At 37.4% G+C, this 13,912-nt stretch overlaps 1 protein-coding gene across 10 annotated transcripts in view; it reads left to right on the forward strand.

Moving 5' to 3' along the window:
- The window catches only part of LOC126921061 (uncharacterized), a 259,485-nt gene that overhangs the window by 75,631 nt on the left and 169,942 nt on the right, over window positions 1–13,912 (forward strand). For all 10 annotated transcript variants that reach the window (XM_050732249.1, XM_050732250.1, XM_050732244.1 and 7 more), the window contains exons 12-16: window positions 173–302; window positions 404–856; window positions 1,391–1,561; window positions 3,063–3,200; window positions 4,717–4,822. In XM_050732249.1, coding sequence (XP_050588206.1) covers window positions 173–302; window positions 404–856; window positions 1,391–1,561; window positions 3,063–3,200; window positions 4,717–4,822 — 998 coding nt within the window. The remainder of the gene's footprint in view (window positions 1–172; window positions 303–403; window positions 857–1,390; window positions 1,562–3,062; window positions 3,201–4,716; window positions 4,823–13,912) is intronic.

Here is a 13,912-nt window from a genome sequence, read left to right on the forward strand (position 1 = left end):
GTGTAATTAGAACCATCGAGGTATACACATCGATTTATAGTGTAATCGATGCGCATGGGAGCGCATTATTCAAATCCATCGCGTGTCGACAACCGCGACGTCGCGTTGCCTCGATACCCTATTGCCTCATCGAACTGGCAGACATTTTAATTTCACCTCATTTGAATTACAGAGGATCACGGAAATCGTTCAACAACTCAACGTCCACGTTATTGGAGGAGTCGATCATTTGCCACGACGGCCGTGTAGTTCGAAACAGTTCGTTGCGCAGGAAAAAGAGCAGGTTGCGCAAGAAGAACCTGGTAAGACGATGCTGCTTGCTCGTAGCTAGAAAAGAGCGCGCCAAAACTATTAAAATTATTTTCTCGTGTTTCCATTTTTTCTCGCTTTTCCGTTTACATAGGGTCGTAAAAGTGACTCCAGTTCGGAAGGTGTGACCGCGAATCATTCGGCGGGAAGCGATGGCAGCTCGTCGAATCAGCAACGTTCACCGCGTAAAATAAGCGGAAATCGCGCGATGCGCACCATTTCGAGAGACTGTCACGGTCGTTTGACTACCCTGGTAAAATCCGGCTCTTTCTCGGGGTGCACCGCTCATCAGCAACTCTCGGCGGAGAGGACGATCGTCAGCGACCCGACACCGCCGTTCAGGTTACCTTGCTGTACTTCGGTGGCTTCCACGTCCGAGACCGAGGGTGAGGAACAACGTAACTATACGCGAGGCTGCTTCGCCTACTACGATACCGTTCCAAGCAATAAGGAGCTGTGCAATCAGCAACTGAACGTCGATAGCGACATCGAAATGAATAGCCTCGGAAACAACTCGATCTCCGATCAAGCTTGGGATAATTATCAGGTAACTGGCTTCAACTGGAATCGTACGAAACAAAATTCCTGTTCTTCTCCCTTCTTGTTTCATTTTTTGTTTTCGTTTTGTTATTAATTTTTTGGTGTTTCTTTTTCCTGGTATCGCTTTTAACAAAGTTAGGTTGTTATGTAACAGACAATAATTAGGACCAGAATAAATAAAAATTTTAATTGAATAAATCAAAATTTTACGCAATTCTTTGAAATCGATTGTGAGGATATGGAGTACGTTCATAGGTAAGACCGTTTTAGGAAATCTAACTTCTATCTCTTGGAAATTTCGCTTAATATTATTGTTACCATAATGATACTATTAAAGAGTAGACTAGAGAAATTGCCTTATGTAATTGAGACTAATAATTAGGTGGAAATAAACACTCGTATCAAACATATAAGTTCCTGACAAGTTGCTAACGTTGAATTCTTTTGAAATGATTTGTTTAATTAGAAGCATTATGTCGATATTCATATAAATAGAGTAAATAAGCAAATATTTATTTTTAAACTGATCTCTTTTCAATAGGAGAAATATATGAGCGAGACATACAGTGAAGCGCCAGACGTAGAAACGGCACGAAGATTATTGGACTTTGGGGATGATTACCGAAACTTCCTTGATAGTCAATCCGACTGTGCCTCCAGTATGAGCGCAATGCCCGCTAGTTCTCCACTGCCTAGAAGTCGTATGGATCATGTACGTTCCATTCTATTACTCTTTCTTGATCAAGTGTCCATATTCTTTCTATGACAATACATCTGCTATATCTTTGCATATGGATTTCCATTATCTTGTATATAACATGGGCCAGTATGTGGAATCGCATATGAGTCAATATTTGTATAATGAAAATCGACATTGGTATCATTACATCAAGAATAGAACAATAATTTCTGTTATCCACGCCAAATGTCCATACAGTTTACATATCCCTAGTGTGATTAATTAATTGCCTTAATGCACAACGATTTATTGTTTTATTTCTCAATGAAATCATTTCTGGAATTTTGTTTGACAGAAAGTATACCGGTGTCGTAGTTTAGTCATAGCTCTTCCTCTATGTTGTAGTGTTTCGTTTTATGGAAAAATAAAGAATCGCTATTTGTATATTGCCGTAGAATGAATGTAATTCTTCTGCAGCAAATAAAAATTTAATTTTATCTGTTCAACCACAAGATCACTTTAATATTTGCCTTGACCTTACGCCGGATTGTTACTTTGCACCAGATATGTTCGAGCATACTTTACTGAATTTTTGCATATACTCCATCTAGACGCATAAATTATTCATGAGTTATCTTTCTTTTCATCTCGAGGGTAATTCAAACATAATGATCATTGGATAGTACTTTCTATTCAATGTACGTATAACATTATCTGGAAAAGAAATTTTCTTTCGCACAACACATTTCTCCGTTGAATCTCTCCGTGTCTTATCAAGTCTTCTTTGAGACGAACGCGTCTCCACGATGATGATATCTTAACGAGGATAAACGGTGTAATTACACATACAGTCACTGCTAGAAATGTCTCGCAGGCGGTATCTTGATCAGAATTTTAATAATAAATATCGAGTAGAAATTTCTATGAATTACACTTTCTCTGAATGAAATTTTATATATATATATCGTTTATTGAATTTTTATATACGTTGAAAATATTTCTCATGTGCAGTAATAATTGCTCAAAATATATTACAGTTTAATACAAATAAATAATTAACATCTACTGTTGTATAATTGATAAAAAAGAATTACGAACAGTTGCAAATAAAATCAAATTAGATATCTATTGAATTTAATTTTCATATATGATATACGTATCGCGTTGTTAAAATCATTTCTGTGTACAGTAGAATCAGTCCGTTATCTCGACCAATAAATCGGATAACTACGATAGCTATGTTTCAAAAATTTGCCCTTGACTTCAAACGGGTTTTATGTGCCACTGGCAATAGCAGACAAAGAGAATGTTTAGCTTCCATGCTTGACTTCAATACATATTAACCGGTAGTATGCTATCATCGCTCTTAAAATTTCCAAACTCATTAATATAACAGCCATTATTTACAAAATAATAACAATGAACTTTCTTTTCGTCAATAAATTAACATGGATTGATCTTAAAGCAAAATCAATATTACACCACATAAAGGAGTAATACAAGAAAATTAAGAAAAATCTGAAATTTGTTACAGGAAATAACCGATACCACGGAAGATAGCGACAGCGACGTGGAGGATATACGGAACGTAATCGAGAAGTCGCAGTCTCAGTTATCACTTGCTGAAAGTTTATTCTCGAGGTCGTGCAACGGCACGATACCGCAAGATAACGTACGTAGCTCATTCAGCTTGTACTTCATAGTACAATCTCGGCCTAAATTTCTGAGATACTTGCAAAGAAGCGTACAAAGTTTCTTTTCGTGGCTTTATTGCAAGTTTATTGCCGCCGGTGTTCTTGTCATGCGTCTATGCGCCCATATAAAGTACTTCTTAATGACTGTATGGCACAATTAAGAAAAAGGACAATTAATTTCTCTGCTTGTGTGCTTTGTGTGCTTTCCTCACCTTTAGTTTTATTCATCATTACATGACAAAAGATTATATCGTTTCGTTTTCTTGTATTTTTGATAATCTTTCAATCATTTAATTTAGTTAATGAGTATGAGGAATGTCGTATATTTGGATAATACTGTGATATTTTCTGCTTTCTAAGTATTTATTTTACAGTTTTATTTTTACTTCTAAAAGCTACTGCTTAAACTTATTACTTGACGAAGGTCCCCTGATAGACGTGATCTTTCTTATTATTTATCATATATGGATAATTTATATGTATTTTTTCAAAGGAAAGTTAAAATGTATGTATATCTAACATATTATATAGGATTGCTTGACACATACATGCTTTGAAACAGTGGCATAAAAGGGCAAATTGCCAATCATTGTATAAATATAAATAAAATTGTAATATAAAAATTTTCTTTTTATGTGTTTCTGATCGTCCATCTGATCTATTCTATTATTACCTTTTAACAATAAATAATACAGTATGTAAATAAGAAATTTTTACTCATAAACGATAGTAAAGCTGACAATAATAAATATCATCCAAATAATGATGGGAAATAGGAAAAGGAGGTTGTACTAATACTATTCACTTGCATGTTTACTATTCTATCCTTATCCTGCTTGTATAGCCCGTACTCGCAAATCATGTTGACAAATATCCAAGTTATTGTACATGTCCCTGAATTGCTTCATGAGCGATTCCATGTTGTCTTTTGCAAGAGTACATTCCCTGAGAGTTATTGCGAATGAATAATTGCTTTTGATTGGTGATTTACAAGGTGTACTTGAGATTTTTTATACTTTAATTTTGCCGTAAGTATATTGTCGCATTTCTACTACTTTTAAATGATTTGCTATATCGAGTAGATAATAGCATCGAATAATTTCAAGTTCGGGAAAGTGGATTTATTTGGAATAAAATTTTCTATGGCGATGGAAGTAAACAATGTAGATTGCTTAAAATAATTAAAAGAAAGAAGAGTTGTTTTATACTATACTTAATTCCTTTAATAAATTACCTATGCATGAAACTGTGTTGAATTATCTTTAACGTACAGGTTTTTAATTATTCTGAACAATAAGCAATATTTTTAGCACGAACACAGTAAAAACATTTTGCTTGGATTCTTTCTCACTTCTTTTTTGCTAATATCCGAATATACGTAGAAATGTTAACGAAAGCTGAATTTGATTTCACGGAATGTTGCTAGAGCAATTCTTTTTACTTCCAATTAAAGACAATGGAATACGCCGACTGACATAAATTTTTATGTTGTAGTCCGAAGTGGAATGTGCGTGTAGCGAAAATCTGCGGTGTCTGCACGCGTTATTGGAGTCCGTCAGCAATTCGTTCCGAAGCGAAAAATACGTGAAACAAATTCGTGGTGAGTACATTCAAATTCACCGTCGATCATTTTCTATTTCACTGTCGTACATGGCCGCTGTATTAGTTACTGCTCTGAGCGGACTTGTATTTTTGCTTCTTTCGTAATTTTATTATTTTATTCTCTAACGCGAAGACACAGAGGGAACATACAGAAGTAGAAAAGTTATAAAATATTTTTACTTATATCATGCGATGAATCTTTTGATGAACACGTTTGAAAATGTTCTTTCGAATCTTTATAGTATTCAAACATAATCGAAGAAAATTTATTTTCGAAATAAGAGTGATAATTAACGGAAAAATTCGAATGGATTTAACGATTAGAATTTTAAATCGACTCGACTTAAGCGTTGTTTCATCAAGCAGCTTGTGTAAATATTATTGTAAAGCAATTGCAAAGACTGATACGCAAGTATTATAGTACGTTACAAATGTGCATTTCTGCTTTCGATGTATATACTTCGAAATTGTATTTCTAAGAAGTGTATGCATTTGAAGTAATGTTACGGATACTAACCGTAACTATAATCGATCAATAAATCTTGTACTTAATTTTAGAATAAAAATTGTAAAAAATAACGACTGAATCAAACTGTTCGTAATATAATGTAATTAATATTTGAATTCTTGTGATATGTTTGCTCAAATGTGTATATATATATATATATAGAAAATATATAGTATATATATATAGTATATATATAGTATATATATATAGTATAGTATATATATATATATATAGAAAAAATTAAGATCTTTAAACAGCATTAATTAATTATATTTAAACGATGACTTGTGCACAAAAGCAATGTATGATGCAACGATCCTTATATGGCATTAAGATACAAATGCATGTGTAAATTTTCCTGAACTATAAGTTGATCATCTGCATGCTAAAGAGCGAATTATATTTGCACATTAATGTTCAATTTGACCGAGGATTGTGCCCCCAGTAATTAACAATAATTTAAATATCATTTTACGTAATGTAAAATGTATTTTTAAATTTCACCTTTGAAATAATAGAAAGATGCGAGATAATATTACTAGTAATACATTAGTTAATACCGATACTAGTTAACTTCCGATAATGTGAAATATTTTTTTTAAGAAAGGATTACGTCACAATTACTACTTAACTTAAAAATGAATCGGTAACAAAAAAAAAGGAGGGAGGGGGGATATTGCTGGAGAAAACGCAAATTGTACGTATCTATTTTTTTTACGACACGAACATTGGACTTTTCTCGCTTGTTTATATAATTTAATTTTTAATTAATACCTCCCTTATTAATTTTTTATTTGTTGCAACGAACGCAAGTGCGAGTGTAACAAACCTTTGGAGTATTTTGATTTTTAGTTCACTTTTGTATACCGTTCATATTGTAACCATTATGTAATAAACACTGCTTTATTGTGGCTTCCTACTACTAATTATCCTTTTGTTTCTTTTATCACCTACAGTGAATATTACTTGGATTATCGGCTCTTATCTTTAGTTTGGTGGTATTTGTATAGTTTGAATAATGTTGAATAATGTTATGTTTGAATAATGTTTAATTCACACGATAGAATGCCTCGAAGATATAGAGCTTTTTATGCATATTAAATAGATTTAACAGATCATGAAATATATGTAGCATGAATTTACCAAATGGTACCTCTTCGTTAATATATATATATATATATATATATTATTTATGAACGATTTCGAATAAAATTATGGAATCTTATGGAATTTAATCATCTCGATTATATATACATTTCTCTTAATTACAATAAGCCTCTACACTATCAAACAACCGAATGCTATTAAATCGACGAATAAGTAGTCTTTACAACACTTATGTATCTGCTTGCAGCATGAAACCTCTAAAAACGTATTCCGTGTAGCAGCGGAACCAATTTTCTTAATTGCTAGAACGAGTAGCTTTCAAGCGGGGGGAAGGGAGGGGGGGCAAAGTAGTAACTTCGATTACGTTGCATACAGCCTTAACACGATTTCCGTTTAAAATGGCGAACATCTCGCTGAGATTGCACTAGCTTTGTAATATTGAATTTGTGATAACATGCTTGATCTATAATACAGATCACAATCAGATCGATAAACATCCAATTCCACACAATCTTCTATACCTTCTTTATCTTTCTTCTTTGTTATTATAGATAGATAAAATTTCATTGGTGTATTATTTTCCAAAGAATAGCTTTATTATATATAATGAGATACAATTGGCAATTTTTCAAGAAACATTTTATCGATAGAAACATCTTGTTGACTCGAAAATGATTCAACATACGTATCAGCGTCACAATTGCGATAAATCTGTCGCAACTTGCTCGACAAATGGAACAACTTCATCCATTTTACCTTAAAGATCAGTTCTAAAGCCGGTTCACCTGAAATCAAAATGTATTCAACCGACACCGATCTTTCCAAGCGTATTACCCCAGAAACGTGTGCGAAGAGCTCCGACTTCGTCCCGTTCACCGTCCATTAAACAAACGTTGAACTCTGCCGAGTCTTCTTCTATCGAGCTAACAAACGATTATCGCGACCGACGAATCAAACCGACCCTGAAGGGAAATACGATTAGACCGGTCGCGGTCGATTGTTTGGTCGCGATAATCCGCGTGTGGGTGCACTCGCGTAGGAGTGTTGCAAGACGCGAGTGCATCGGTACACCTTCGGGTCTCACCTTATAAGAAGCACTATATAGCCGACGGAACTTCACGAACCGGTACTCGGCCGTGCTCGTGCTCGTGCTCGTGTTGTCGAAGAATCGTCGGCCGCGTGTACCCGGTCAGTAGCTCGGTTTTCCTGGCGCGAGTCGCGGCGTCTATTCCGCTTCTCGTGGCTCGCCTTCTCTTCCACTCAACAGCTGATCCGCCACGCGCCGCGTTTGACGTTTCGCAACGCAGCGCGCTTTTCGAACTGTTTCGACATCTCCTGTGCTACTTTGGAAATTTCTAGTATTGCGAAAAATCGATACATACGTACTCTCGTTCGATTATTTTCATTGCAACTCCAAAGTCAGAGATTGGAAGCTCGAAGATTAGGATAGAGAATAAGAGAAGCGTATTCTCTGCGTATAACTTTCCTACTTTCGGATTCGCTGGAACAAATTTGCGAGAGTCGAAGTACCGGTTTACTATAACAGTAAAAAGTTAGAGGTTTCAGTGATCGTTTCTCTGTAAAAAGGAGAGGAGTCTTGGAATTTTAAGCGAAATCGTGGACACGCTGGGTTATTCTAGCAGTTCGAGCATAATTGGCACGGTGAATTAGAAAACTGGGATTCTCGAGAAAAATAAATCGTGACTCGCGTTCGGAAAATAAATCATGGTGTTTATAAAAAAGGAGACCAGTGTCGAGAAAGACGCACCGGATACCTGTTACGCACACCAGCAGATTATCGCGGAGGATCAGCCGGATGATACCTGTACGTAATCTTTCGTATATTTAGAAGCCTCCATCCGTAAATCCTTTTTAAACGTTGTATCATTTCATTTCGTAAAATAACAAAAGTCAACTCGCAGGAATCCGTATTACGCTCTCTTCTTAATTTAATTATCAAAATTTTAAGATGCCATTCAGTGAACGTTAGGAAACATTACTCGATCTCTGATCGCGTTTCTTCTCTCAAATCTACCCGGTATACCGTTAATCCGAATTTTTACCGTATATTTCAACGCCGGTCTGCTTTCGTTCTCTCGTGTAAACATTCTTACTCTTTCACGTTTCGGTGTAGAAACGTTCGATCTCTGACATCATTCCTGGAAGATAACCTGGTACTCTTCTTCATCAGCGTTCCGTTACCTGTCATATCGGTTGCTCGTATACCTTTCGTCGTCTCGCCAGAACCAACTGAACTCTGTTATTCGATTTTGCGATCCAACGACGAATTTCATTGGATCTGCTTCAGCCTCGCTAACAACGATTTTATTGACGTGTAAAAGCGGGTCAGGACGGACGTCGGGCTGAGATGACGTGAAACGAGAATCGCATGACGCGAGCTCTCTGAATATCTATCGATCTGTATCTATGTTCAATGTTCATCCATGGTTTTTGATATTAATGCCTGATCCTTTCGTCTTCACGTTTTTGTGTTCTTATTTATGCACAAAGAGAAATTTACAAGGAACTTGAATCTTTCTTAAGCGAGTGGTTTATCAGTTTTGTTACAAAAATGACGATATATGTAAATTGCATGAAACGTTTCTTTAACGCTAACATTGCCAGAGTAGTCAAAATGGTCAGTTTGTATTTTTTTTTATGGGCATTTTGTAGGTTCGCAACAAATGTTCGAGTAATTTTCGCTAAACAAGAGCTCGACGAATTAATTAAAATGAAAAGCCAAAGTCGGGAGTGGCGTATTGATACATACGTACGTCTCTCCCGAGAGTATCGATTATTTTTTACTCGTTACGTAGCTCGTAATTCGTGACGCGTATAGACGTGCCAGAAGATGTTGAATTCACGGTTAATTTTACCGCGGGATTCTGACATAATCCTACCTCTGCAAAACAAGATCTCAACCTTGAATTTTCGTCGGTAGCCAGATCTAAAACTCGCAAGAATTCGACGCGCAGAAATTTAAATAAGATAAACACGAAAGAACGAAGATAATTTCTTACGAGTTCATTGTCGAACTAAATTTGAAGAGGCGAGAAAATAATTTCAATCCGTTGAAAATCGAACGGGATCTATGAGAAGCAAAGTACGTCGTGCGATCTGTCTCTGATTCAAAGTCACCGTCTGATGCCAAGCCTTATTAATAGCTTAACGTAATCGATTTGTATTTTCATTACAGCCAAGCGATCGGCAAATATTCCACCTGGAATTCCCCATTGTTGCTGAATTTTTCGATCACTTTTTTTTATAATTTCATTCTCTTCCGTTTCTCTTTTTCTTTTTCATCTTCGGCTGCTAACCGCGGAAGCTAATGGAGCAACGTTCAATTTTATTGGAACGTAGCCACGAAGCAACGGTTGCTCGGCGAGGAATTACAGTAGAAAGCCCGGGAACACAATCGTCCGGCAACCGTTTCTCCGTTGTCCAAGATCCCATTCCGATAGAAACTTTAGAAGGTAGTTGATTAACGAGCTTGCATTCATTCTCGCGTTAACGTTGACCTGTTTCGACGTGGTCGCTTTCATAACACGCTGTTCGCACGAGCACACGTGGGTGTATCCGCGGATGTTACTCGACGTAGTTGCGATGCTCGACTTGATCGCGTTATCGATGTATTTTGTACCGAAGGAAAGGAACACGATGATCGGTAGAACTGTCCCGTTACATTTTCTAAATTACCTTGGAACGTTCGTCGAAGGGAAAAGCTAACTTTTACGCTGAATTGACGATACTTTGACCTTCTACGGAAGACGACTGTCAGCCAATTAAAAGGATCGAATTATGTAAATTACAAACGGAGCGTGCGCGTGATAGATTGAAACGAAAGCGTTCGCGGTAGATTACAGGAGCGGTCTGCGAATAAATTATTCTCGAGCTATGGATTGAGACGTGTGGTCGGGATTATGTGAGTTTCGAAATCGTTCGTGGCAGAGGGCGCTAATTAATCATTAAGACGTACGTGAGTAAGTACTCGCGATACCGACAGTAACTAACGTGATAAATTGGCAAACACGATCAGAGAAAGTAGTAATAATACGTATCTTTCTTGGTCGTATTTAGCTGGAAACTATCTTACAAATCGTCTGAACGTTTAGTATTCACCAGGTTCTGCGATGGTCGTTCTTGCTGACCATGAAACCGATGTAACAGTTAAGGATCTATGTTGCGCTATTTTCGATGGATAAGCTCGATCGTTTTATGGTTTTAACGAACGATTATGAGCACAGGTATTGCTTACAGCGAGTTACAGTGGCGTAGTTACGGGCTTTATGTTAGTTACAGTACGTAGTTTTGCGTAGTTGAAAGAAAATCACTTATGGTTTACTTGCGAGGTATACAGTTTGATGGTAGGCTGCTGTTGCGAATCGTTTTGTTTGTTATTTATCTACGAACGACGACGGACAATACATTCAACGATAAACATACGTTAAAGTGTTTATAATGTATAGGTATATCTTTTTTTTTCCTTTAGTTCGATCATCAATCACGAGAATTTATAGTCGTATTTCATGTAAAAAAGCGATTTCTCGGAAAAAGAAAAAAAAGGTTAACCGGAAAAGAGTGATCGATCCACGAAGCCTCGTAAGAAAAATCCGACGGAAATAATTAACGTATCTCGCTTGGCAATTTCCAAGGGGGATGAAAAAAGCGTTTGATTCTAAAACTCCATAAAAACACGGTCTTAATAATACGGAACTAGTGGAGAGCGTTACGAATGTTAAAATAGCTGCGCAAAGAACAGAAAACGTGACTCGTCGCGTTTCACCTGTCGCTACATATTCATGTAGTTAAGAAATCCAACTTTTCATTTAGATTTACATCTGCACCGAAAGATTTACCCGCGGCACAACATTTACCACGATAATTCGTTCGCTCTTATCAACCAACCGTACGGTTCTGAAATAATAATAACGTCGAGCTAATGTGGCAAGCGTTCGATTCTCAAGATTAATTGCTTCCTTCAGAAACGTTGGCCGAAGGCTATCCGTTCCACCATCCTGTGATCGTTCCTTTAGGCTAATTTCAGCTAACGGCCAGAAAATTACGCAGATCGCACTCTGCTCGATGATTCTTCGAAATTTGACGTTCCACTTTGTCAAAGGCGATCCGAAGGCGATCGAAAAAAAGAAAAGAAAAAAGAGAGGAGACGGTCGCAGGAAGAAAGACGTACCGTACGCTCGTCCACCGATTTCTGCTCTACTGAACGTAATCGTTCGACCGTGATAACGCGGGACGTATATTACGTGTAATACACGATACCACGCAGGCCACAATTATTCCGCACATTCGCCGTCATTTCCTGTAGGTCAGTGTGAAATTCATTGCTTTCCATCGACAATGTTTTCCCGAGCGTCTCGCCCCTGTTGCTCCTCGCGCGAGCGCGCACACGCGCACCGACACGCTCTTCCTGCCATTCTCAGCATTTGTCAACGAGCTTGTTGCCATAATAATATCCACGACAGGATACGCGGATCCTGCTGATTGCCGGTCACGCGAAATTTCTTTATAACGAGATCCGAACCTTTTTATAGCGCACTCGTGGGAATGAGAAATTTAATGGAAATCGATGTCATAGTTCCGCGAACATCGTGCAATATGAAAATAATAATGAAGTTTCGTCTGAATTTTTAAGCGGTTTGGTCGTCCGATACAATGGATTGATTTACCGGCTGAACATGATTGATGGTTTGACTCGCGTAGCCAGGAATCGCGGATACGAAAGTCGCCTTAACGACAGTGTCATTTTCTTTTCTGAATTTAGATTCTGCGTTTTATGTTCGAGGGTAGCATATTTTTCTATTTGTCGCGTAAAATTCACGGACTAATTCCGACGATTTCATAAAACGCTGAATAAGTGGAAAGTTTTTCTCTTTGTTTTCAAAGGTTATATAGCAGTTCTCGACCCGTTTTGACGACGGCTCGGAATTCGAGATTTCACTTGATAACTGTAGTCCACCGCGTAGCTGTTTTTGTAAACCAGCCGTGACAAAGTGAAAGTTGTTTTTTCCGAGAAAACCGTGAAAAAGCCGGCTCAAGATTTTCCTTCGTAGCCTAGAAATCGCATTACGTTTTTATCGGGCGTGGTAGGAACCCGTGGTGTTGTACGCGGATCGTAGTACGATACCGCGAATGTAGATTGAAAAACCTAAAGGCCTTCGAGCTATTTTTATTGGCATCGTCATGGATTGTTGATGATTATGCGAATTAGACGCTCCGCTCTTGCATCTTTGCCGACTAATTGTTAGGTTTCTTCTGGCTGAATTTTTTTATCCTACTTACGTACATTCGTGTTTTCTTAAATGTCCAACTTTCTGTAACGCGTAGCGTGACTTCGAAATTATATGCTATTTGTCCATTATCATAATCATACACGTATGTTTAGATATCTTATCTATAGATTTTAAATCTTCTTTCGTTCGTTTATCGCTGTACTATCGCAGTCTATTGCTACATCACGGGATAACCATTGAAATTTTTATTTCTAACAGTTATTATTGTATCTAGAAAAATCAACGGTATCGAGGTCATAGAGAGAAACTTCTCGTTCGAGCACCGTAGATATTTTGTATGTCCACAGTCTGATTAGCGCGTTGTAACGCGTTTTATTCGCATGTTCGCACGCAGAATAATTATATACGTTGGTAACTTGATTCGCGAAATAGGCAATTAATCTTTTGAAAATCGTTAACTTTCAACCAATCGATCAGTCTTTGCCGTTTCTTCTAATGTCAGCTCGGTTTCTTTTCGTTTCGAGAAATCCTCGTTACTACGAAACACTTTGTTTCTCGTCGGATGTTGTTTCGGTGGCCGTGGTCCGTAAAACATTCGTTTGGTCGCTCGTTAAGCCATCGATCATCGTTGATCACACCTGTTGTGCGAATTGTCTACGGTAATTCCTAATACCGTGCTCCTTTCCCCTTTACTATTCACTTTCTTCCAATTCTTGCTTCTTTTTATGGGACAGTAATTACTCGAGTGGTCTCGGTCACGGTTACCACGCAGAACAGAAAGGGGAATTCGATCGGCTTTCACCGAATAATTTATTACTTTTGTATTATAGGAAGACACTTCGCGGACAACAGGTACTCGTATTTAATCGAACGAAAGCAAGGATCACGGTGTAATGGAGCATGACCCGAGCGATAAGGTCGTGCGTAGTGACATCAACAATTGATTAGAAGTCGGTAATTAAGGAATCGTATCTGGATGTTAAGTTGTTAATAACTTACGATTTCCACGGCCTCGATCTTCCGCGCCTTACGCTTCTTTTTCACTCGTCTTTTATTTTCCATTGACTTTCATTCGTAACGTTGTTTTATTCCTCTTGTGGAGTATCCTTACGTTACACGTTGATGTGAATTTATTGTGGCGCGTGGCTTTGGAACTCGGTCGGTCCATTTTGGAAATCAATTCCATAAATTATTTTATCGATCGAATTTATTTACTCTATGTTAA

The sequence above is a fragment of the Bombus affinis genome, chromosome 10, assembly GCF_024516045.1.
Source record: "Bombus affinis isolate iyBomAffi1 chromosome 10, iyBomAffi1.2, whole genome shotgun sequence".
In the NCBI taxonomy this organism is placed as follows: domain Eukaryota; kingdom Metazoa; phylum Arthropoda; class Insecta; order Hymenoptera; family Apidae; genus Bombus; species Bombus affinis.